The sequence below is a fragment of the Macaca thibetana genome, chromosome 1, assembly GCF_024542745.1.
Source record: "Macaca thibetana thibetana isolate TM-01 chromosome 1, ASM2454274v1, whole genome shotgun sequence".
Taxonomy (NCBI): domain Eukaryota; kingdom Metazoa; phylum Chordata; class Mammalia; order Primates; family Cercopithecidae; genus Macaca; species Macaca thibetana.
In genome coordinates, this window is record NC_065578.1 from 39148522 (window position 1) to 39172121 (window position 23600).

At 41.9% G+C, this 23600-nt stretch overlaps 3 protein-coding genes across 3 annotated transcripts in view; all 3 read right to left on the minus strand.

Moving 5' to 3' along the window:
* NT5C1A (5'-nucleotidase, cytosolic IA) overlaps positions 1–23600 on the minus strand; it is a 569993-nt gene that overhangs the window by 429818 nt on the left and 116575 nt on the right. The gene's annotated exons all lie outside the window — the stretch shown is intronic.
* The window catches only part of PPT1 (palmitoyl-protein thioesterase 1), a 576153-nt gene that overhangs the window by 16153 nt on the left and 536400 nt on the right, over positions 1–23600 (minus strand). Inside the window, exons 2-5 of the mRNA XM_050800256.1 lie at positions 8748–8893; positions 3073–3182; positions 2720–2847; positions 2006–2076 (exon numbers count right to left, since the gene is read on the minus strand). Coding sequence (XP_050656213.1) covers positions 2006–2076; positions 2720–2847; positions 3073–3182; positions 8748–8871 — 433 coding nt within the window. The 5' untranslated portion in view covers positions 8872–8893. The remainder of the gene's footprint in view (positions 1–2005; positions 2077–2719; positions 2848–3072; positions 3183–8747; positions 8894–23600) is intronic.
* Positions 774–1232, minus strand: LOC126961075 (40S ribosomal protein S26-like). Its single transcript, XM_050801115.1, has one exon. It carries the CDS (start codon positions 1200–1202, stop codon positions 855–857), a length of 348 nt encoding a protein of 115 aa, XP_050657072.1. The 5' UTR covers positions 1203–1232; the 3' UTR covers positions 774–854.

Here is a 23600-nt window from a genome sequence, read left to right on the forward strand (position 1 = left end):
TGGCTGGACTCATTTTCAGCTCTCAGGTCTTGGTCCTAGGCAAGTCATATCTGACCAGCTTACCTCAAATAGTACCCATCCTCATTTCCTTCCCCTCCCCCAGTTATACTTCATCCTTAGCATCCTCATCAATAACACTGTTTTGAGTACCACGAATAGTTCTGAGCAAAATACTGGCAATAATTAATGTAATCCCCACAACCAGCCTGTGGAGTAGATATCATTATTTTCCCCATATCACAGATAGAAAACTGTAAAACTGAGAGGTTAAATACCTTGTCCAAGGTTAGACAATAAGGGATAAGGATCAGACACAGGCAGTTTGGCCCCAGAGCCCACTCCTTTAAGTGCTACAACCATTAGTGTGTCCTTCACACAGTATCCTGTTGTTCTTGTTTTTTTCCAAGAGATTGGGTCTTGCTATGTTGCCCAGACTAAAGTGCAATGGCTATTCACAGGCACAATTATAGCATGCCACAGTGCCTCGAACTCCTGGCTTCAAATGATCCTCCAGCCTCAACCTCCCAAGTAGCAGGGACTACAGGTATACATCACCTCGTGCCCGGCTATCCTCTATTTTATCGTGTACATATATATATGTGTGTATATATATGTGTGTATATAAGTGCATGTATGTGCATATATACATCTATGTATGTGTGTATATATGTGCATATGTCTATGTATGTATGTGTATATATGTGCACATGCGTGTGTGTATATATTTCATGAACGTAAGGACCTTGTCTGTCTTGTTCCTGGCATATAGTAGGTTTTTTTTTTTTTTTAAGTACAATTTCCATTTTATTTTTCTCCAGAGAATAGTCTGTCTCAGTCTTTAAGGACTCAGCTCCTTACATGGGCTTTGGTGGGGGACGTGGGGCAGCACCCGCAGGTCTAAATCGGGGAGGGGGTGTTCGGTCCTTGCGGGCTTCACGAGATCGATTCCTGACTACTTTGCTGTGAATTGCACAACTCACACAGTAATGTAGCTTCACATACAGCTTGGGAAGCACATAGGCTTTGAAGACGCTCACTTCAGAAATGTCTCTGACTGCTGCGGCCTCCACTATGTTTCGAATGACGAATTTCTTAATGGCCTTGTCCTTGGGCACGCATCGGGCACAGTTAGTGCAGCGAATAGGCTGCACATGGCCGCGGCCCTTTTTGGCACGACCGTTGTTCCTTCTTTTCTTTGTCATTTTGGACGTACGGACCGAAGAAAGGAATATAGTAGGTTTTCAATAAATATTTGTTGAATGAATAATAAAGCTTGTTTTACCAACTTGTGTTTGTATAATCCTTATACTTTTAAAAAGTGTTTTCCTACCTATTATTTCACTTTATCCTCTGAAAAATTCCTATAAGACAGGCAGGACCATATTTTGGTTTCCTCTGTGAGTGGAACCTAAGATACCAAATTACTTGCCTATGACTAATAGTTAATTGGGTGAGTCCAGGTTTCCTGATTATACGGAGAATCATTCTGCTCCCACATTATACCAGCTAATAGCTATACCCATCGCAACAGAGATGAAATTCCATTCTAAAGACACATCCTTCCCCAAAAGTATGGAATTCTGTCTAAACAGAAAACCTGCTGTTTCTCAAAGAGTTTAAATTTAAAGACAAAAGAGCTTACACACTATTCTTTGCCTAAGCCTAAATTCAAGAGGATATCACCAAGTCAGAGAACAGGAAAGGTCACTCGATTTTCCTAACTCCTCAACCACCGCCTGCCATGTGGCTATAACCATCTCACTTCCATGCAATCGTGTCAACAAAATTGGAGAGAAGTCGATGTCAACCTAGTGATGCAGGCCTCTGGAATCCTACGTCTCTTCCTATGTCTCCAGCAATGCTGGCTAGTTTGTTAAAAGCTAGAGAAACAGGATTTTGCAAAGATGGCTGATGTCTTGTGCAAATACAGTTCCTAGATTTTTTTAAAATCACATGGTCATGTGGGTTAGAACAGAGAAAAAAGAAAGCAAAGAGGCAAAGTTACCTTGATGTTGTCCCCCAACTGAGATCAGATTGATCATGGGAGGTGAAGGGCATCTCTGAGCCACTGCCCTCCTATGGAATAAAAGGGAGTTTCAGCTCCGACTGTCAGATGGAAATGTATCATCCACAATCGGCATCACAGATTAAGCTGGTCATCCTCTGTGGTTCCCCAAACCCACAGAGTTTCAGGATTTTCCTCTGATATAGGCGAATGCAAATCTTTCTTTCAACTTTCATAGAAAATAAATTAAGCTCTGGCCGGGCACGGTGGCTCACACCTGTAATTCCAGCACTTTGGGAGGCCAAGGTGGGTGGATCACATGAGGTCAGGAGTTTGAGACCAGCCTAGACAACATGGTGAAACCCCATCTCAACTAAAAATACAAAAAATTAGCTAGGTATGGTGGTGAGCACCTGTAGTCCCAGCTACTCGGGAGGCTGAGGCAGGAGAATCGCTTGAACCTAGGACGTGGAGGTTGCAGTGAACCAAGATCACACCACTGCACTCTGGCCTGGGCAACAAGAGCAAAACTCCGTCTCAAAAAAAAAGAAAAGAAATTAAGTTCCATAAAGCTTCATACACGGGAACGTTTTAGGAAATTTCCCTTCCAAGATAGGTGACAATCTTGAATTGTGAAGGAGTGGATTTATCTGAATAAAAGAAAAAAAAAATCCATTCCATATAAGTGGTACAATGTAACAAAAAGGAACTTACAGAAATTGGCCTCCCTGGGAGAATCCCATAGCATTGTAGCCTTGCTGCAATTTAGGATCCTTAGCAAGTGTCTGACACACTGTTGTTACTTGGGAATTGACATTCAAGAAGAAGCTGTTTTCCACGTCCTAAAAAAGAAGCCAGAGACAAGTGACAGGATGGGACTGAAAACAACCACTGACATCTTCTCTAAGAGGTAAACTCGTTTAGGTTGGTATCCTCACACGAGCCACTCAAGGGTGAAAGTATCATTGTATGATTTGCTGCTAAAAACACAAGGCAAAGCATTTCAACAGTATATGCTATGAAAGCAGTCAGCAACTCCTCAAAGGAACAGCTGTGAAGCGCCTTACCTCCATCAAGGTCTTCCCAATCTCTAAAGATAAGACGTAAATTCCAGGTATTTTCTTCTCAACCATTTTTTTAATAGCACCCATGCTTAAGGGATTGCAACAGCTGTCTCCTAGCCAACAAAAAACAATGATGGAAACTCATAAGTCAAAATATTATTTACTCTTTAAAAACTTTGAGGCCTCAAAGAGCATTATCAAGAATGTGAAAACAATGTACAGAATGGAAGAAAATATTTGCAAAACATTTATCCAATAAGGGCTTAATATCCAGAATATACTAGGAATTTATAACTCACTTACAACTCAAGGATAACCTAATTTAAAAACGGGAAAAGGAATTAAACAGATATTTTTCCAAAGAAGATATACAAATGTCTAACAACTAGCATGTGAAAAGCATGTGAAATGCAAACCAAAACCACAATGAGATACCATTTCGCACAGACTAGGATGTCTTTAATAATACTTTTTAATAGAAACCAACAAGTATTGTCAAGGATGTAGAAAAACGGGATCCTTGGACATTGCTGGTGGGAATGTAATAAGCAGCCACTGTGAAAAACAGTTTGGTGGTTTCTCAAAAAGTTAAACATACAATTACTAAATGACTCAGCAATTCAACTCCTAGTTATACACCCAAAAGAAATAAAAACACACGTCTACACAGAATCTTGCATATAGATGTTAACAGCAGCAATATTTGTAATAGTCAAAAGGGAGAAACCATCCAGAAGGCCATGAATGAATGACTGAACAAAATGTGGTATATTCACACAATGGAATATTACTCAGTTATAAAAAGGAAGAAAGTGCTGACACATGCTACAACTTGAATGAACCTCAAAAACATTACACTAAGTGAAACAAGCCAGACTCAAAAGGTCACAGAATGCATGATTCTTTTTATATGATCAAAAAGAATAGGCAGATCCACTGATATACAGAAAACTAAGTTGGAGATTATCAAGAAGTAGTAGGAGGGGAGAACAGGGAGTGATTGCTTAATGGCTATGTGTGTTTTCCTGGGGCGTTGAAAAAGAGAGAAGTGTTAGTTGCACAACATAGCAAATACACTAAATGCCACTGAATTGCACAATTTAAAATGGTTAAATTTATATGAATTTTTACCTCAATTTTAAAAAATAGAAGAAAGAACATTTTTTGCTTAGCTCCTGTTCATCAAGTAATAACAAGCTTCAAAAGTCCATACAGGAGCTGGGTGTCGTGGCTCACGTCTGTAATCCCAGCACTTTGGGAGGCCGAGGTGGGTGGATCACAAGGTCAGGAGCTCGAGACCAGTCTGGGCAAGATGGTGAAACCCCATCTCTACTAAAAATACAAAAATTAGCCGGGTGTGGAGGCGCATGTCTGTAGTCCCAGTAACTTGGGGGGCTGAGGCAGAAGAATCACTTGAACCTGAAGGGTGGAGGTTTCAGTGAGCCAAGATCATGCCACTGCACTCCAGCCTGGGCAACAGAGCAAGGCTCCATCTCAAAAAAAAAAAAAAAAAAAAATTCCATATAGGCCAAGCATGGTGGCTCATACCTATCATCCCAGTGCTTTGGTAAGACGAGGCAGGAGGGTTGCTTGAGGCCAAGAGTTTGAGACCAGTTTGGGCAACAAAATGAGACCCTGTCTCAAAAAACCCAAAAAGCCCATATAGGATAATTAAGACACCATATTTACAAATGAAAAATAAGCACAGGTACACATTCCCTTCCCCTATCACACAGGATATTTGGGGTGAAGAGATGCAAAGTTTTGTCTTCAGGGCCAGGACTAGGGTGAGGCAAATGAAGCATCTAGGACAGCGGTCCTCAACTTTTGGCACCAGGGACCAGTTTCGTGGAAGACAATTTTTCAAAACTGTTCCACCTCAGATCATCAGGCATTCGTTATTTTCTGATAAGGAGCACGCAACCCAGATCCCTCACATGCGCAGTTCACAACAGGATTTGAGCGCCTATGAGAATCTAATGCCACTGCTGACCTGAGAGGAGGTAGAGCTCATGGCCGTAAGGCTCTAGGCTCACTCACCTCCTGCTGTGTGGCCTAGTTCCTAACAGGTCACAGACCCGACCCAGGGAGTTGGGGACCCCTGCTCTAGGGCACAAAATTTAAGGAGGCACTCATTCTCAGGTTTATGTAAGTGCTGACCCTGAATTTGAGAGTGAGTGCCTCCTTAAAATTTGCATTTCAGGAGCCTCTTCATCTTGTCCTAATCCCAGACTTGTTTCTTCTATTTCAAGGAACTAGAACTAGGAACAGGAAGCAAACTGGCTACTGAGTAGGAGAAGTGGAGTGAGATCATTTCCCATTTCGAACTTACTCATTCCATTTTCAACCTGCAAGAAAGCTTAAGCACCAATTTTAGAAGAAGAAAAGGCTATTGCCTAGAGAATCGTCTATTCCTTTTACTTCTCTGAAAACAACGTTCTCCACACTGAGCTGTAATTGCAGGTTACTTAACTGCCTCTGCCTCCCCTGCAACTGACTGTGAGCTCTGGGAAAACACAAAGCTCCTAACTTGTGTCCTCTTTTGACCCCACAGTAGTAGCCCCAGGGCCTGGTGCAGAACCTTGAAAGTGTTTGTATTTGCTCACTCTAATTACTCTGAATATTTTTCTGTAACCCATCCCAATGAAGCTCTCACTGTCACCACTCTCCCAAAACTGCTTTTGTCAAGATTAGTCATCTTTATATTGCTAAATCCAATAATCAGTTGTCAGCCTTTATCTTCCTTGACCCATTAACATTTGATACAGTTACTCAGGACCTATCAACATTTGATGCAGTTGATCATGCCCTTCCTCCTGAAACACTTTCTTCACTTGGCGTCAAGGACACTGAGCTTTCCTGACCCCTCCACTTCACTGGTTGTTCGGATATAGTCTCCTTTGCTAGTTTCTCCTCATTTCCTCCACCTCCAAAGGGAATGGAGTACCTCAGGGCTCAGTCCTCTGTGTACACTCATTTCCTAGGTGATCTCACCAGGCCTTTAACTACTAGCTGTATGCCGAAGACTCCCTACTTAAATCTCCAGCCGGTATCTCTGTCCTAGACTCCACGCTCCATGCCTCTACAACACTTCCTGGATGTCTCATGAGGATTTCGAGTTTAGTAAGCCCAAAAGCAGACTCTTGATCTTTCCCCCACCCTAAGTCAGCTTGTCCTACAGGCTTCCCCATCTTGGTAAAATGAAAACTTCACCCTTCCAATTGTCCAGGCCAAAACTTGTGGAGTCATCCTTGGCTCCTTTCTTTCTCTCTTATTCCAAGTCTGATCTGTTAGCGATCCACCTTCAAAATCTATCCAAACTTTGACCACTTCTCAACACCTCTATTGTTACTCTACAGTTTCAAGCCATCATCATCTCTTGTTTAAATTATTGCAATAGTTTCCTAACCTGTCTCCCTGTGACTATCCATGAACCCCTACAATCTATTCTCAATACAGCAACTAAAGTGATTCTTTAAAAATGTGTCAGATCGGCCAGGCGCGGTGGCTCAAGCCTGTAATCCCAGCACTTTGGGAGGCCGCGACGGGTGGATCACGAGGTCAGGAGATCGAGACCGTCCTGGCTAACACGGTGAAACCCCGTCTCTACTAAAAATACAAAAAAATAAGCCGGGCGAGGTGGCGGGCGCCTGTAGTCCCAGCTGCTCGGGAGGCTGAGGCAGGAGAATTGCGCAAACCCGGGAGGCGGAGCTTGCAGTGAGCGGAGATCTGGCCACTGCACTCCAGCCTGGGCGACAGAGCGAGACTCCGTCTCAAAACAAAAAGAAAGAAAAAAAAAAAATGTGTCAGATCATGTCACTCATGTGGTCACAAAGTTCCCCATGACACTCTAGCCAAAGTCCCTGCATTAGTCTTACTAGGCCCAATAACTTCTGTAACTGCCCCTCCCTTCCAAACTAAACTCCTAACTTCTTCCCCTTGCTCACTCATTTCCAGCCACACTGACCTGAATGCTGTCTGTTGAATATACCAGACATACTTCTGCATCAGGGCTTTCCCATTTACTGTTCCTTCTACCAGATAGCCAAATGGCAACTGTCCTCATCCACCTGTTTTGCATTCAGATGTCACTTTTTTAATGAATTCTTTCCCAACTTTGCTTTATTAAAAGTGCAAGCCCCCACCTCATCTTTATCCTACACCCTACTATACTTTTCTCCATTGCACTTATCACCATTTGATATGTTATGTTTTACTTATTAATTTCTTTATAATCTGCTCCTCCTACTGGAGAGTAGGTTCCAAAAGAACAAAGACTTTAGCCTGTTTAGTTCCCTACTGTATCCTCAGCACCTAGTAGGTGCTCAATAACTGTGTTAAATTAATATAGGTTGAGCATCCTAATCTGAAAATGCGAAATCCAAAATCTGAAAGTTTTTCAGAGCAGACATAATGCCACAATTGGAAATTTCCACGCCTGACCTCATGTGACAGGTTGCACAAAATTATTTATTTATTTATTTATTTATTTATTTATTTTGAGACGGAGTCTCGCTCTGTAGCCCAGGCTGGAGTGCAGTGGCCGGATCTCAGCTCACCACAAGCTCCGCCTCCCGGGTTCACGCCATTCTCCGGCCTCAGCCTCCCGAGTAGCTGGGACTACAGGCGCCCGCCACCTCGCCCGGCTAGTTTTTTGTATTTCTTAGTAGAGACGGGGTTTCACCGTGTTATCCAGGATGGTCTCGATCTCCTGACCTCGTGATCCACCCGTCTCGGCCTCCCAAAGTGCTGGGATTACAGGCTTGAGCCACCGCGCCCAGCCAAAATTATTTAAAATATTGCATAAAATTCACTTCCAGCAGGCCGGGCGCGGTGGCTCAAGCCTGTAATCCCAGCACTTTGGGAGGCCGAGACGGGGGGATCACAAGGTCAGGAGATCGAGACCATCCTGCCTAACACAGTGAAACCCCGTCTCTACTAAAAAAAAAAATACAAAAAACTAGCCGGGCGAGGTGGCGGGCGCCTGTAGTCCCAGCTACTCGGGAGGCTGAGGCAGGAGAATGGCATAAACCCGGGAGGCGGAGCTTGCAGTGAGCTGAGATCCGGCCACTGCACTCCAGCCTGGGCGACAGAGCGAGACTCTGTCTCAGGAAAAAAAAAAAAAAAATTAACTTCCAGGTATGTGTATAAGGTGTATACGAAAAATAAATGAATTTCCTTGGGTCCAACCCCCAAGATATCTTGTTGTATATATGCAAACATTTTTTTAAAAATCCGAAATACTTCTCAGTCCCAAGCATTTCAGATAAGGGTTACTCAACTTGTAAATGAACTGTAGGTGCCTAACAAAGCTCTGTTCAATGTGTGAAGGAATAAATAAAAGGGTAGATGCGCCAGTCATGTAGCCAGCCGCAGCTCACCTAGCCTGATCAAGTGCGAGATGCCGCATCCTGACGCCACTACTGTAAGGATTAATCAAGGACAGCATGTAAAACCTCAACGCCGTGCGCGGCTCTCTTTGAGCTCATCAAAGGACGGCTCCTTCCCCTTCTCTCTTTCCAATGCAGATCCTTCAAATCCTTCAAATCCTAAAATGTCGAGGCAGCCGCGAGCTGTGGGGCCAGGTCCTCGCCCTCTACACCCGCATTTTGCAGATGCGAACCGAGGCTAGGAGGAGAGAGAATCGCCAAACCCTTTTCAGCTTCTCACTCACTCACCCATCCCATGCCAGATCACCAACGGCAGCGGCGCCGGCGGGTCCAGATGATGCAACGCCCGGGCAGCGCAGGTCCATGGCAGGAGGGCGACAGCCAAGAGCCACAGGCAGCTGGGCGACGCCATCTTCACTGTGTCACATGACCGCGGGCTCGCGCCTCCCGGAGCCGCGCTCCGCCCGCCTGGGCGTGGCGCCGCCGGCTGCAGACTGCAACCTGCGCATCCCGAACGGATGCGCAGCCTGATGGGCGTTGGCCCTACCCTGGAGCTTTCAGCGCGACAGGTCCCCCGCCAGGCCCCGCTGGCCGAGTGGGGCTCCGCGCTCTCGTAGACCGCCCTCTGCGGTGAATCAAAACAATTGCTAACATTTATTCAGCGCTGATCAGATACTATCAGGCACTATTCTTACAAACTTTAACTGATTTGCTCCTCATAACAACGCTGTATGCACTCCTCCCCCTCTGACAGGTGAGGACACTGAGGCACTGAGAACTGGCATTGAGTAAGGTGCCCAAGGGCACAGAGATAGCAAATTGGTGGGTCCAAAGTCGTTGCTCTTCACCACTGCCCTGTACTGCCTTTGGAAGAAACATGCACAAAGGAAGGAAGAAAGGGAGGAGGGACAATTTCCAGCCAGGACCAATCATGGCAGGGTGTGGGGTTTGTTCTGGATATTGAAGGAGAGGTAGGATTTCAACAAGCAAAGATGAAATTCAGAAGGACTGAGATGAGCTAAGGTAGAGAGGAGAAAGACAACTGTGTTTTCTAGAAATGTCGGGACTTCAAGACGGACGAAAGCATATGTTGGATGCATAAGAGTGAGGGGAAAACCCATGGCCACTAACTGGCCTAATCTCAGCTGGATTATTTCAAGGGTCTCTCATCAATCATTTCCTTTTCCATTCTCTCCTCTTTAATCCATTTTATGCTCTATTGCCAGATTCATCCCTCAGTCCACCTTCATAATCTCAGTTCTCTGCTCAAGTTTTTTCAACAAAAAATAGTGTAAAGAATTTGTAAAGAAATTAGAGTGTATCCACTATACAATGGAATAATATGAGGCCAGTTTTATAAAAAGTGAGTATAGGGCCAGGAGCGGTGGCTCACACCTATAATCCCAGCACTTTGGGAGGCCGAGGTGGGCAGATCACCTGAGGTCGGGAGTTCAAGACCAGCCTGACCAATATGGAGAAATCCCGTCTCTACTAAAAATACCAAATTAGCCAGGCGTGGTGGTGCATGCCTGTAATCCCAGCTACTCAGGAGGCTGAGGCAGGAGAATTGCTTGAACCTGGGAGGCAGACGTTGCGGTGAGCTGAGATCATGCCATTGTACTCCAGCCTGGGCAACAAGAGTGAAACTCTGTCTCAAAATAAATAAATAAATAAATAAATAAATAAATAAATAAATAAAAAGTGAATACAGCCCAGGCAACATAGCAAGACCCCATCTCCACCCAAAAAAAAAAAAAAAAAATTTTTTTTAATTAGCCAGGGGTAGTGGTATGTGCCTGTAATCCTAGCTACTAGGGAAGCCGAGGTGGAAGGATCACTTGAGCCCAGGAGTTCAAGGCTGCATTGAGCTATGATCTTGCCATTGCACTACCCTCTGGGCAACAGGGGGTTGTTGTTTCTTTTTTGTCTCTCTCAAAAAAGAAAAATGAGGTACATTTGCATAAAATGATATGAAAAATGTCTTTAGTATGTTGTAAAAGAAAAGTTGATTACAAACCCACGGGATTTATTGCTCCAGTTTAAAGAAACCTTTAAAGAAATTATAAATAGTTCGGCCGGGCGCGGTGGCTCAAGCCTGTAATCCCAGCACTTTGGGAGGCCGAGACGGGCGGATCACGAGGTCAGGAGATCGAGACCATCCTGGCTAACCCGGTGAAACCCCGTCTCTACTAAAAAAAATACAAAAAACTAGCCGGGCGAGGTGGCGGGCGCCTGTAGTCCCAGCTACTCGGGAGGCTGAGGCGGGAGAATGGCGGGAACCCGGGAGGCGGAGCTTGTGGTGAGCTGAGATCCGGCCACTGCACTCCAGCCTGGGCGACAGAGTGAGACTCCGTCTCAAAAAAAAAAAAAAAAAAAAAAAAAAAAAAATTATAAATAGTTCATTAAAGGCAGGAAACTTCATTCAGACGGCTATATTCATGGAAAAATCCTGAAGCTACTTCAATTTGTAAGTCTTAAGTTAAAAGAAAATGCTTATACAATAAGCTTATTTTTCTTAAGACAAAACTGTATACTGTATTGTATAATGCTTTATGATTCTGCATTTTTTTTTCTTTGAGACAGAGTTTCGCTCTTGTCGCCCAGGCTGGAGTACAGTGGCGTGATCTCGGCTCACTGTAACCTCCACCTCCCGGGTTCAAGTGATTCTCATGCCTCTGCCTCCCGAGTAGCTGGGATTACAGGCATGCCACCACCATGCCCGGCTAATTTTTTGTATTTTTAGTAGAGATGGGGTTTTGCCATGTTGCCCAGGCTGGTCTCGAACTCCTGAGCTCAGGCAATCTGCCCCACTCAGCCTCCAAAATTCTAGGATTACAGGTGTGAGCCACTGTGCCAGGCCAAAACTCTTTTTGTTTTTTACTTTTATTTTCGATTCAGGGTTACATATGTAGGTTTGCTATATAAGTAAATTGTGTGTCAAGGAGGTTGGGTGTACGCTTTATTTTGTCACCACCGTAATGAACATAGTACCCAATAAGTAACTTTTCGATCCTCTCTGTCTTCCCCCTTCCACCCTCACGTAGGCCCCAGTGTCTATTGTTCCCTTCTTTGTGTCCATGTGTACTTAATGTTTAGCTCCCACTTATAAGTGAGAACATGTGGTATTTGGTTTTCTGTTCCTGCATTAGTTTGCTTAGGATCATGACCTCCAGTTCCATCTATGTTGCTGCAGACGGCATTATCTCATTCCTTTTTTGGCTGTGTAGTATTCCATGGTGTATACCTACCACATTTTCTTTATCCAGTCTACTGTTGATGGGCACTTAGGTTAATTCCATGTCTTTGCTATGATGAATAGTGCTATGATGACATTTTTTTTTTTTTTTTTTCCGACAGGGTCTTGCTCTATTCCCCAAGTTGGAGTACAGTGACACAATCATAGCTTACTGCAGCCTGGAACTCCTGGGCTCAAGGGATCCTCCCGCCTCAGCCTCTCAAAGTGCTGGGATTACAGGTATGAGCTACAGTGTTTGGATGTGAAATTATTCTAGGTGGAAGAATTTCCACTCTCAGATTTCTGACCCAGAGTTACTTTAACAATCTTTTTTAACAACTTGCCTTTAATAAGCCTTTCCAGTGCGTTCAACTTGGTTTTCACAGCAACATCTCTTTTCTCTTTATGCTCATAGTTCATGTTTTCAAAAATTTAACTAAATTATGATAGCAAATATCACTGATATATTAATAAATAAGTAAGCCCAAAGTCATTTAGTAGGCAAGTAGCTCAATTGACAGGAACAGAACTATCCAAGAGTTCTGAAAAGCTGCCTCTAGTCATGTTGGCATGCAGTAGGCATAGGTAAGTAGGTAAATACATTTTAGAACTGGGAGAGTAAGTTAAATAGGGCCTAAGAAAATAACTATGTATTTATGTACATATATATATAATGGCTGTACAACTCTATAAATTTGCTAAAAATCATTGGTTTGTACACATAAAATGAGTGTACTCCAGCCTGGGCAACAGAGCAAGACCCTGTCTCTAAAAAAAAAAAAAGAGAAGAAAATGAGCTTAATAGAATAAGAACTCAAAACCAAGATAATAAAACAACTGAAGAAGATGAATAGGGAAATTGCACATTTGAGAATCCAAAGACTAATAAATACCTCAAAACAAGGAACCAATAGACATGGCTAGAAGTGGAATTAGTTTTTTCTTTTCTTTTTTTAAGACGTTTACACCCCATAAATGAAATTATTGATATGTAAAAAGATTTTAAATAATCAAAATAATGGTAGATGAAAACACAAAGATATTAAAACAATCAGGTAGAAATCAGTAGATATGGAAGACAGCAGTTATTGGTGTCCCTGAAATTGAGAACTCATTAAATGGAACAGAAGTATTCAAAAATATAAAAACAAAAGTTTGCACCAAAATGAAGTACTAATCTACAGCTTGAAAGGTCAAGACAGAAAGCACTTGATACAGAATATTCTGTCTTGAAAAATATTGTAATTAACTTATTGAACTTCAGATATCCAGGCAGAAAAAGTAGAATGCCTGCAAGGAGAAAAACTCAGGCTATCCTTACATTTCTCAACAACAACATTCCAGAGACAGAAGCCAATGGAGCACAGGCTACAGAATTCTGAAAGAACAAAAGTATGGTCCAAGAATATTATACCCAGCCAAGATGTCATTTGGAAATGAAGATACTAGGCAGATTCCCACAAATACAAAAGAGCAGAGAAAAGAGCTCTCTCTGGCCGGGCACGGTGGCTCACGCCTGTAATCACAGCACTTTGGGAGGACAAGGTGGGCAGCTCGCCTGAGGCTGGGAATTTGAGACCAGCCTGACCAACATGGAGAAATCCTGTCTCTATTAAAAATGCAAAATTAGCTGGGCATGGTGGAACATGCCTATGATCCCAGATACTCGGGAGGCTGAGGCAGGAGAATCACTTGAACCTGGGAGGCGGAGGTTGCGGTGAGCCAAGATCATGCTGTTGCACTCCAGCCTGGGCAACAAGAGTGAAAATCTGTCTCAAAAAAAAAAAAAAAAAAAAAAAAAGAGCTCTCTCAAATTCTTCTTGAGGAAATGCTTGAAAGTGAAATTCAGCCAATTAAGAAATAGGGCAAAATTAAGACTTCAAGAATTAAGAAGTCTTGGTACAAGGATTTGTGATGATCATTGAATCTGTTTAAATACGGAATTAATACTGAATACCTGTGTGCATCATTGCTTTATACCATGTACATATTATATGAATTAACAGTGTAAAATAGTATGACTAAGAAACACTGGGCCCTGTCGGGGGGGTAATGGAAGATAGTATAGTACGAGTGTGCTCTCTTTGGGCTCACAGTAGATTCTAATTTAAAATGTATTCTTAACTAGAGCTGGGCAGTTGCCTATAATCCCAGCAACTAGGGAAGCTGTAGCAGAAGGATTTACTTGAGCTCAGGAGTTCAAGACCAGTATGGGCATATTGCAAGACCCCATTCCTAAAAAACAAAAATAAAAAAATTAGCTGGGTATAGTGGCGCATGCCTGTGGTTCCAGCTACTTGGGAGGTTGGGGTGGGAGGAGTTCAAGGCTGCAATGCCACTGCATTGCTGTGTGGGTGACAGAGCACGACCCTGTCTCATAAAATAAAATTAAAATTAAATTAAATTAAATTCAAATAAACAAAACAACATAATGTCAAAATCACTTTTCCTAACCCTTATTTGAAGTCCAAATTTTTAAAGTTTCTTCTTATACTTATTGCTTTTTTCCTTTTTATTCCTTTTAGCTTCTTTAATTCAAGTAAACTTGAATTTTTGAATTCTTTAATTCAATTAACTTAAATTAGAATTCAGGATTAACAGAATTCAATTAACTGTAACTCAATTCTGTTAAATTCAAGTAAACTTGAATATAATACTTTTTATTTTTTAATAACACACCTTATGATACCATTTTGAAGTACCTTTGTCTATATACCTATTTATCTATCATTCTATTCATATAAAGGCATAAAAAGATATTTAGAATGATGTTAATCAAATGTTAATAATGACTATTTTTAGATGGTGGGACTTGGGAGTTGTTTTTTTAAAAAAATATTTTCCCCCAGCTTTACTGATGTATAATTGTCAAACAATGAGATTTCAGGGAGGTTTTCCTTTTTCTTTTGCATTGCTTAAATGATTTGCAATGAAAATATATTATTTTCACAAGAACAATAAGTTGATTTTTCTTACAACAAAGCATAAAACAAACCTTCAACACTTCTCCCTAGTCTTCAGGATGTAGTTCAAGCTTTTGTATTCAAAATAAGAACCCAAACTATCTTCCCAAACCTACTTCCCACATTTAATAATAACACAATTAATCTGTTAATATAAAAAGTATTCCCTGAAAATTCCTGCTGCTGTTCCTTTGCCCAAATCATTTTACCATCTGGAAATGCCCAAATCATTTTACCATCTGAAACAGGCTTGCCATCTTTATCTGTATTAAACAAATGCAACCCATCCCACAAAGCTCAAGTCTTGGTCCATCTCTTCCATTGACCTCCTCAGAGCCCCACAACATTTTCCAATCAAACAGTTAAAAGTATCCATGTAGAAAAATACCTACAGAGTTCCTACTTCCTCTGGATTTGGTTTAAAGAGGAACCATTCAGTGAGAGACAAATAAGTTCTCCCAGTGTAAGTCAATTCTTGACTGTCATTTTAGTAAACAGCCACTGAAGCTTATTAATATAGTAACAAGAAGTGAGAAATTGCAAAGCCTGAATTTCAACCTAACTAGTACTGAAAGTTAATAAGGTGCATATTCTTCCCTGAATAGACTATAATTCAAGGAACAATGGGAACATAGAGAAGTATCTGAATGCTCATCGGTTTCAGTTTTCTTTTTTGACATGAGAAATGAAAACACTTTTTACAGATTAAAATTTTTGCCGGGCGCGGTGGCTCACGCCTGTAATCCCAGCACTTTGGGAGGCCGAGGCGGGCGGATCACAAGGTCAGGAGATCGAGACCACGGTGAAACCCCGTCTCTACTAAAAATACAAAAAATTAGCCGGGCACGGTTGTGGGCGCCTGTAGTCCCAGCTACTCGGGAGGCTGAGGCAGGAGAATGGCGTGAACCCGGGATGCGGAGCTTGCAGTGAGCCGAGATCGCGCCACTGCACTCCAGCCTGGGCTGGGCGACAGAGCGAGACTCCGTCTCAAAAAAAAATAAATAAAAAATAAAAAAAAATAAAATAAAATTTTTAATAAAGCTGCTTGCTATTAAAAAGCATACTTATGAATAAGCAAGATCTAGAGACTTACTGGCTTTTCAACAAAATGAGCAGAAATTTCACCAAGTGACTAAATATATTAATACTAAATACTTTTGGACTGAAAAACAACCTAATTCTATTATCTGGGCCATGAAAAAAGACAATGATGCCGTTACCTAGTGGCAGCAATGGATAAAAGCAACATTAAGATTTCTTGGTTTGTTAGCTGTTGAGGGCTACAAAACTGATCATAAAAGTGAGTAAATTATATTAGACATGCCATCTATAGTAAAATCTTTTGAGAAAATGCTTTTTATATTTTCTTCCTTCCTTCCTCCCTTCCCTTCCCTTCCCTTCCTTTCTTTTTTATTTTTGAGACAGAGTCTCACTCTGTCGCCCAGGCTGGAATATAGTGGCTTAATCTTGGCTCACTGCAACCTCTGCCTCCTGAGTTCAAGGGATTCTCCTGCCTCAGCCTCCCGAGTAGCTGGGACTACAGGTGCACACCACCATGCCCAGCTAATTTTTGTATTTTTAGTAGAGATGAGGTTTCACTATGTTGGCCAGGCTGGTCTCGAACTCCTGACCTCAGGTGCCCCACCTGCCTTGGCCTCCCAAAGTGCTGGGATTACATGCACGAGCCACCAGGCCTGGCCACTTTTATCTATTTTGTTGCCCAATGGAAAAGAATATTAATTTTTTTCATAGCATTAAGACAACTTTTAAAATTTTTGAAAATTTTTACCAGGTATACACATACAGACATGCAATATTTACATTTTATGAAGGGCATAAAAGAGAAAATAAAGTCTCTTTTCCTCCACATTTATTTTAGTTTTGTTTTGTTTTTCTACACATTTCTTATTAAATCTTACATCCTAGAGGCAATTCTGTTAACAATTTCTGCTTTTTCGTTTTCCTAACGTTTATCATTAATATAATTATTTTAATTTTATTCAATTAATTTAATTATTTATTGATTTACCACCTTTATACTGTATCTCCCCATAGCGAAAGATACAGAAATGAGAAAACTTGCCTTTCTTTCCACCTCTCCTTTCCATCTCTAAATTTTTGTTAATATTACAAAAATGTGTAATGTTGGCCGGGCGCGGTGGCTCATGCCTGTAATCCCAGCACTTTGGGAGGCCGAGGTGGGTGGATCACTTGAGGTCAGGAGTCCGAGACCAGCCTAACCAACATGGTGAAACCTGTCTCTACTAATAACATAAAAATTAGCTGGGCGTGGTGGCGCATGCCTATAATCCCAGATACTCAGGAGGCTGAGGCAGGAGAATTGCTTGAACCTGGGAGGCGGAGGTTGCAGTGAGCCAAGATCCTGCCTTTGCATTCCAGCCTGGGCCACAGAGCAAGACTCCATCTCGGTGGGGGGAGAAAAGTGTAATGTTTATATTATTTTCTGGAACTAAAAATATTTTGTGATTTGTATATAGATGGGCCAAAAATTAAAAACTCAAACTCAGAATTTACTATCTTATAATCCTCTATATATTTGCTCTAGAGCCAAGTGGTGTGATTAAAGCCTTAGTGATGGAAATATATTACTGTGTTACTAAGACTTTGTAACTCAAAAGGGAGCCTTCCACACATCAAAATCTAATGGATTACGAGGCATGGTGGCTCATGCCTGTAATCCCAGCACTTTGGGAGACCAAAGTGGGCAGATCACCTGAGGTCAGGAGTTTGAGACCAGCCTGGCCAACATAATGAAACCCTGTCTGTACTAAAGATACAAAAATTAGCTAGGTGTGGTGGTGCGCACCTGTAATCCCAGCTACTCGGGAGGCTGAGGCAGGAGAATCTCCTAAACCCAGGAGGCGGAGGTTGCAGTGAGCTGAGATTGAGCCACTGCATTCTCCAGCCTGGGCGACAGAGTGAGACTCCATCAAAAAAAAAAAAAAAATCGAATAGATCTTTTATAATTTTCCCCCCAACTTTTGTTCACTTTGTCAGGTCATATACCTCTATTACTTACATCCCATAGGGTCCTCTTTGTTAGATTCCATTTTCATTTTGCTAAAGTCTATCTTTGGGTGATTTTCCACATAGAGTGTGTAGCACTAAACATTCTGAGTTCTGACATATTCCTTACTTTGCCTTTATAATTGTTTGGCAGTGTGTGTGAATACATATCAAATTCTAACAAAGACTCTCTCTTTGACCACACATTCGACAGGCTCCTCTGAGCCTTCTTTTCAACTGAAGACAGGCCCTAATCTGTCTGTCCTCAGCCTGCTTTACCCAGTTTTAGAGCAACCTTGCTAAATCAGTTTAGAGAGAGAATCCCCTCATCCTTGAAATCTAATCACCAATGATATTTGATCATGATCCTCATTCCCCACCATTGATGTCTAAGTTCTTTGCCTGCCTCTAGCAAGAATCCCGTTAGGCCAGTTTACCAAGAATCTCCCTACCCTTGATGTCTCCTCTTAGAAAATTTCTATTCACTGACTCATCCGGTCTACCTGTTGGCTATGAATCCTTAGCTGTATTTGCTGTATTAAGACTGAGCTCAGTTTTACTGAACTTCTCTTCCCTATTACAATAGCACTGAATATTTGTCTTTACTGCCTTTAACTAGTGTCTGGCTCTGTTTCTCTGTAACAATTCTAGGGTCCTATTCTTTTTCCCTTACAATTTTCAAGACTTTTTTTTTTTTTTTTCCGAGGCAGGATTTTGCTCCTGTTGCCTAGGATGGAGTGCAGTGGTGCAATCTCAGCTCATTGCCACTTCTGCCTCTCGGGTTTAAGCGATTCTCCGGCCTCAGCCTCCTGAGTAGTTGGGATTACAGGAGTCCACCACCATGCCCGGATTTTGTATTTTTAGTAGAGACAGGGTTTCACCATGTTGGCCAGGCCAGTCTCGAACTCCTGACCTCAGGTGATCCACCCACCTCGGCCTCCCAAAGTGCTGGGATTACAAGTGTGAGCCACCTCGCCCAGCCAATTTTGAAGACATTTATTGTATTTTTTTTTTTAGATGGAGTTTCGCTCTTGTTGCCCAGGCTGGAATCCAATGGCATGATCTTGGCTCACTGCAAGCTCCACCTCTCGAGTTCAAGCGATTTTCCTGCCTTAGCCTCCTGAGTAGCTGGGATTACAGGTGCATGCCATCATGCCGGCTAATTTTTGTATTTTTAGTAGAGACAGGGTTTCATCATATTGGTCAGGCTGGTCTCACACTCCTGACCTCAGGTTATCCGCCCACCTTGGCCTCCCAAAGTGCTGGGATTATAGTCGTGAGCCGCTATGCCCGGCCAAACATTTATTTTTAGTGGTGGTAAGTCTTACCGCTTTTTAGGAAACCTATTTTGTTTTTGCTTTTTTTTCTCTTTCAATGTTTGGCTGCCCACTCAGATTCCTATATAGAGAGATGGCATGAATTTCTTCTACATGTGTATTTTTCCTCTAGGCCTATTCCTTCATCATGGGCTCTATGCAAGCAGAACCACATAATCAGGGAGGCTTCTTTGTAGAATGCATGGGTAGGGAGTAGTCAGGCAGTCTGATGACCCCAAAACTGACTCCATCATGAGGGTGAAGTGCATTACATGAATTACTCCTGAGTGAAGCTGCCACTTTTTTTTTTTTTTTTTTTTTTTTTTTTTTTTTATCCCATCCTTCTTTTTATGCAAGTCTGATCTACTTTCTCTCAAGCTAAATGTTCTCTCAAGGAGTCCTCTCCAGGCAAATCATTACTTCTTTAGAGAGACATTCTCATACTTTAGTGTTAGAGCAAAAGGTACCAGTACCAGGTACCTTTATAAGGGTGGAACAATAAAGACCCATTTGTACCAATTGGTTTCTTAAATTGTTTTTAATGTAACACTTGAATAAATTACCCAATAATTAACTTAAATCTCACTTTCGATTGTCTAAAATTTGTTGATTCTGAAAAGAACTGCCCATGTCCCCTAATCCTCATCTCAAGCGTGATTTCTTTCCTAGATACCTACTCCTGTGTTCTCTCTTACCCACTCTGTCCTCAACTTATTCAGAGTATCTGCACCCATCTACTTACCTCATTGTCTCACCTTTAGACTAGCAAGTTCTCAAAAGCAGAGGCTAGGTCTAATTCACTTAGTGTTCAGAAGATCTCGCATAAGGTTAGTGCTCGACAAGTTCCTATATAATAATTGAATGAGCATCAAAGGCAGACATTGCAAATACACAAATCCTCAAAGGACAACAGTTCCAGAATCTAGTCTGAGGAAAGCATGGAAGGAGGATCTAGGGAGCCTGCAGTCTACCCATCTACAGCTACTGAAGAAGCCCAGGCTGAAGCTCTGTATCCTCTAGCACAGGAAGAAAGTTGGGTATAGGCACTAGAGAGGTTAACGTTTAAAAAATGCAAATCACCAGCTTGGGCAACATACTGAGGACCTGTCTCTACAAAAAACATAAAAATTAGCTGGGCATGCCTGTAGTCCCAGCTACTAAGGAGGCTAAGGCAGGAGGATCATTTGAGCTCAGGAGTTTGAGGCTGCAGTGAGTGAGCTATAATCATGCCACTGCACTCCAGCCTGGAGGACAGAATGGGACCTTGTCTCAAAAAAAAAAAAAAAAAAAAAAAAAAAAATCTTAACAGAGCTGTAACTAATAAAGAGGTTGAATCAGTAATAAAAAATCTCGGCTGGGCATAGTGGCTCAAGCCTGTAATCCTAGCAGTTTGGGTAGGTGCAAAGTAGGTGGATCACCAGATCAGGAGTTCGAGACCAGCCTGGCCAACATGGTGAAACCCCATCTCTACTAAAAATACAAAAAAATTAGTCAGGTGTGTTGGCACATGCCAGTCATCTCAGCTACTTAGGCGGCTGAAGTAGGAGAATTGCTTGAACCCAGGAGGCAGAGGTTGCAGTGAGCCAAGATCACGCCACTGCACTTCAGAGCTTGGGTGACAGAGTGAGACGCTGTCTGAAAAAAAAAAAAAATTGTCTCCAGGAGTCTTAAAAAAAAATCTCCTAACAAAGAAAATCCCTGGACGTGATGGCTTTACCAGTGAATTCTACCTAATATTTAAAGAAGAACAAACACCAATCCTTCTCAAACTTTTCCAAAACCTGGAAGAGGAGGGAACACTTCCTAACTCACTCTATGAGGCCAGAATTACCCTAATTTTAAAAGCCAGATTAAAAAAAGAAAGCTATGGAACAATGTTTTTTTAAGAACATTAATGCAAAACTCCTCAACAAAATACTAGCAAACCAAATTCAGCAGCATATTAAAAGCATTATACATCATGACCAAGTAGGATTTATTCCTGGAATGCAAGGATGGTTCAACATATGAAACTAGATCAATGTAATGCACCACTAGCTAGATTAACAAAGAAAAAAGACAGAAGACCCAAATAAGCACAATCAAAAATAACAAAGATGACAATACAACCAATCCCACAAAAATACAAAAGATCTTCAGAAACTATTATGAATACCTCTATGCACACCACTAAAAAAATCTAGAGGAAATGGATAAATTCCTAGAAACATACACCTCCCAAGACTGAACAAGGAAGAAACTGAGAACCTGAACAGACCAATAAGGAGTTCTGAAATTAAATCAGTAACATAAAACCTACCAATCAAAAAAAGCCCTGGGGCCGGGCATGGTGGCTCATGCCTGTAATCCCAGCACTTTGGGAGGCTGAAGCTGAGGTCAGGAGTTTGAGACGATCCTGGCCAACATGATGAAACCCCGTCTCTACTAAAAATACAAAAATTAGCCAGCCATGGTGGCAGGTGCCTATAATCCCAGCTACTCAGGAGGCTGAGGCAGGAGAATCCCTTGAACCTGGAAGGTGGAGGTTGCAGTGAGCTGAACCTGCGAGGCGGAGATTGCAGTAAGCCGAGATTGTGCCACTGCACTCTAGCCTGGGAGACAAGAGCAAAACTCCAAAAAAAAAAAAAAAAAAGCTCTGGACCAGATGGATTGACAGCCAAATTCTACCAGATGCACAAAGAAGAGCTGGTACCAATCCTACTGAAACAATTCCAAAAACTCAAGGAGGAGGGACTCCTCCCTAACTCATTCTGTGAAATCAGTATCATCCTGATACCAAAATCTGACAGGCATAATGAAAAAAAAAAAAAACAGCCAGACACAGTGGCTTATGCCTGTAATCCCAACAATTTGGGAGGCCAAGGCGAGTGGATCACCTGAAGACAGGAATTCAAGAGCAGCCTGGCCAACATGATGAAGCCCTGTCTCTACTAAAAATACAAAAATTTTCCAGGCATGGTGATGTGTGCCTGTAATCCCAGTTACTCAGGAAGCTGGGGCAGGAGAATTGCTTGAACCCAGGAAGCAGAGGTTACAGTGAGCCAAGATCGTGCCACTGCACTCCAGTCTGGGCAACAAGGAGGAAACTCTGTCTCAAAAAAAAAAAAAAAAAAAAAAAAAGAAGAAGAAGAAGAAGAAAGAAAGGAAAAAAAAAAAAAAAAACTTCGGCCAATATCCCTGGTGAACATAGATGCAAAAATCCTCAACAAAATATTGGCAAACCAAATCCAGCAGCACATCAAAAAGTTAATTCACCGTGATCAAGTAAGCTTCATTTCTGGGATGCAAGGTTGGTTCAACATACGCAAATCAATGAATGTGATTCACTGCATAAACAGAACTAAAAACAAAAAGCATGCAATCATCTCAATAGATGCAGGAAACTTTTTGATGAAATCTGACATCTATTCATGATAAAATTCTCACCAAACTAGGCATCAAAGGAACATACGTCAAAATAGTAAGAGCCATCCATGACAAACCCACAGCTAACATCATACTGAGCCAGCAAAAGCTGAAGTATTCCCCTTGAGAACTGGGACAAGACAAGGATGTCCATAGGATGTCCACTATGTCCTGGAAGACAAGGATGTCTTCCAGAACACAGTACTGGAAGCCCTGGGAAGAGCAATCAGGTAAGAGAAAGAAATAAAAAACAACAAAATAAGGAAAGAAGAAGTCAAACTATCTCTTCACTGATGGTGTGATTCTATGCCTTGAAAACCCTAAAGACTCTGCCAAATGACCCCTAGAACTGATAAACGACTTCAGTAAAGCTTCAGGATACAAAAATCACTAGCATATATATACACCAATAACATTCAAGCAGAGAGCCAAATCAAGAACACAATTCCATTTACAACAGCCACAAAAAGAATAAAATGCCTAGGAACATCCCTAACCAAGGAGGTGAAAGATCTCTACAAGGAGAACTACAAAACATTGCTGAAAGAGACTAGATATGATACATATAAATGGGAAAGTATCCCTGCTCATGAACTGGAAAAATCAACATCATTAAAATGGCAATACTGCCCAAAGCAATCTACAGGTTCAATACTATTTCTATCAAACCACCAAAATCATTTCTCACAGAATTGGAAAAAACTATTCTAAGATGCATATGGAATCGAAAAAGAGCCAGAATCACCAAAGCAATCCTTAGCAAAAATAAAAACATCAGAGACAGCACATTACACAACTTCAAACTTAGGCTACACGGCTACAGTAACCAAAATAGCACGGTATGGGTACAAACACAGTCACATAAACCAAGGAAACAGAATAGAGAACTCAAAAATTAAACCACACATGTACAACTATCTGATCTTGGACAAAATCGACAAAAACAAGCAATGGGGCCCAGCGCAGTGGCTCAAGCCCATAATTCCAGCACTTAAGGAGGTTGAGGCGAGGAGAATTTCTTGAGCCCAGAAGTTCAAGACAAGCCTGGGCAACATAGTGAAACCCCATCTCTATAAAAAATTTAAAAATTAGCCAGGCATGGTTGCACACACCTGTAGTCTCAGCCACCCAGGAGGCTGAGGTGAAGAATTGCTTGAGCTCAGGAAGTAGGGGCTGCAGTGAGCTGTGATCGTGC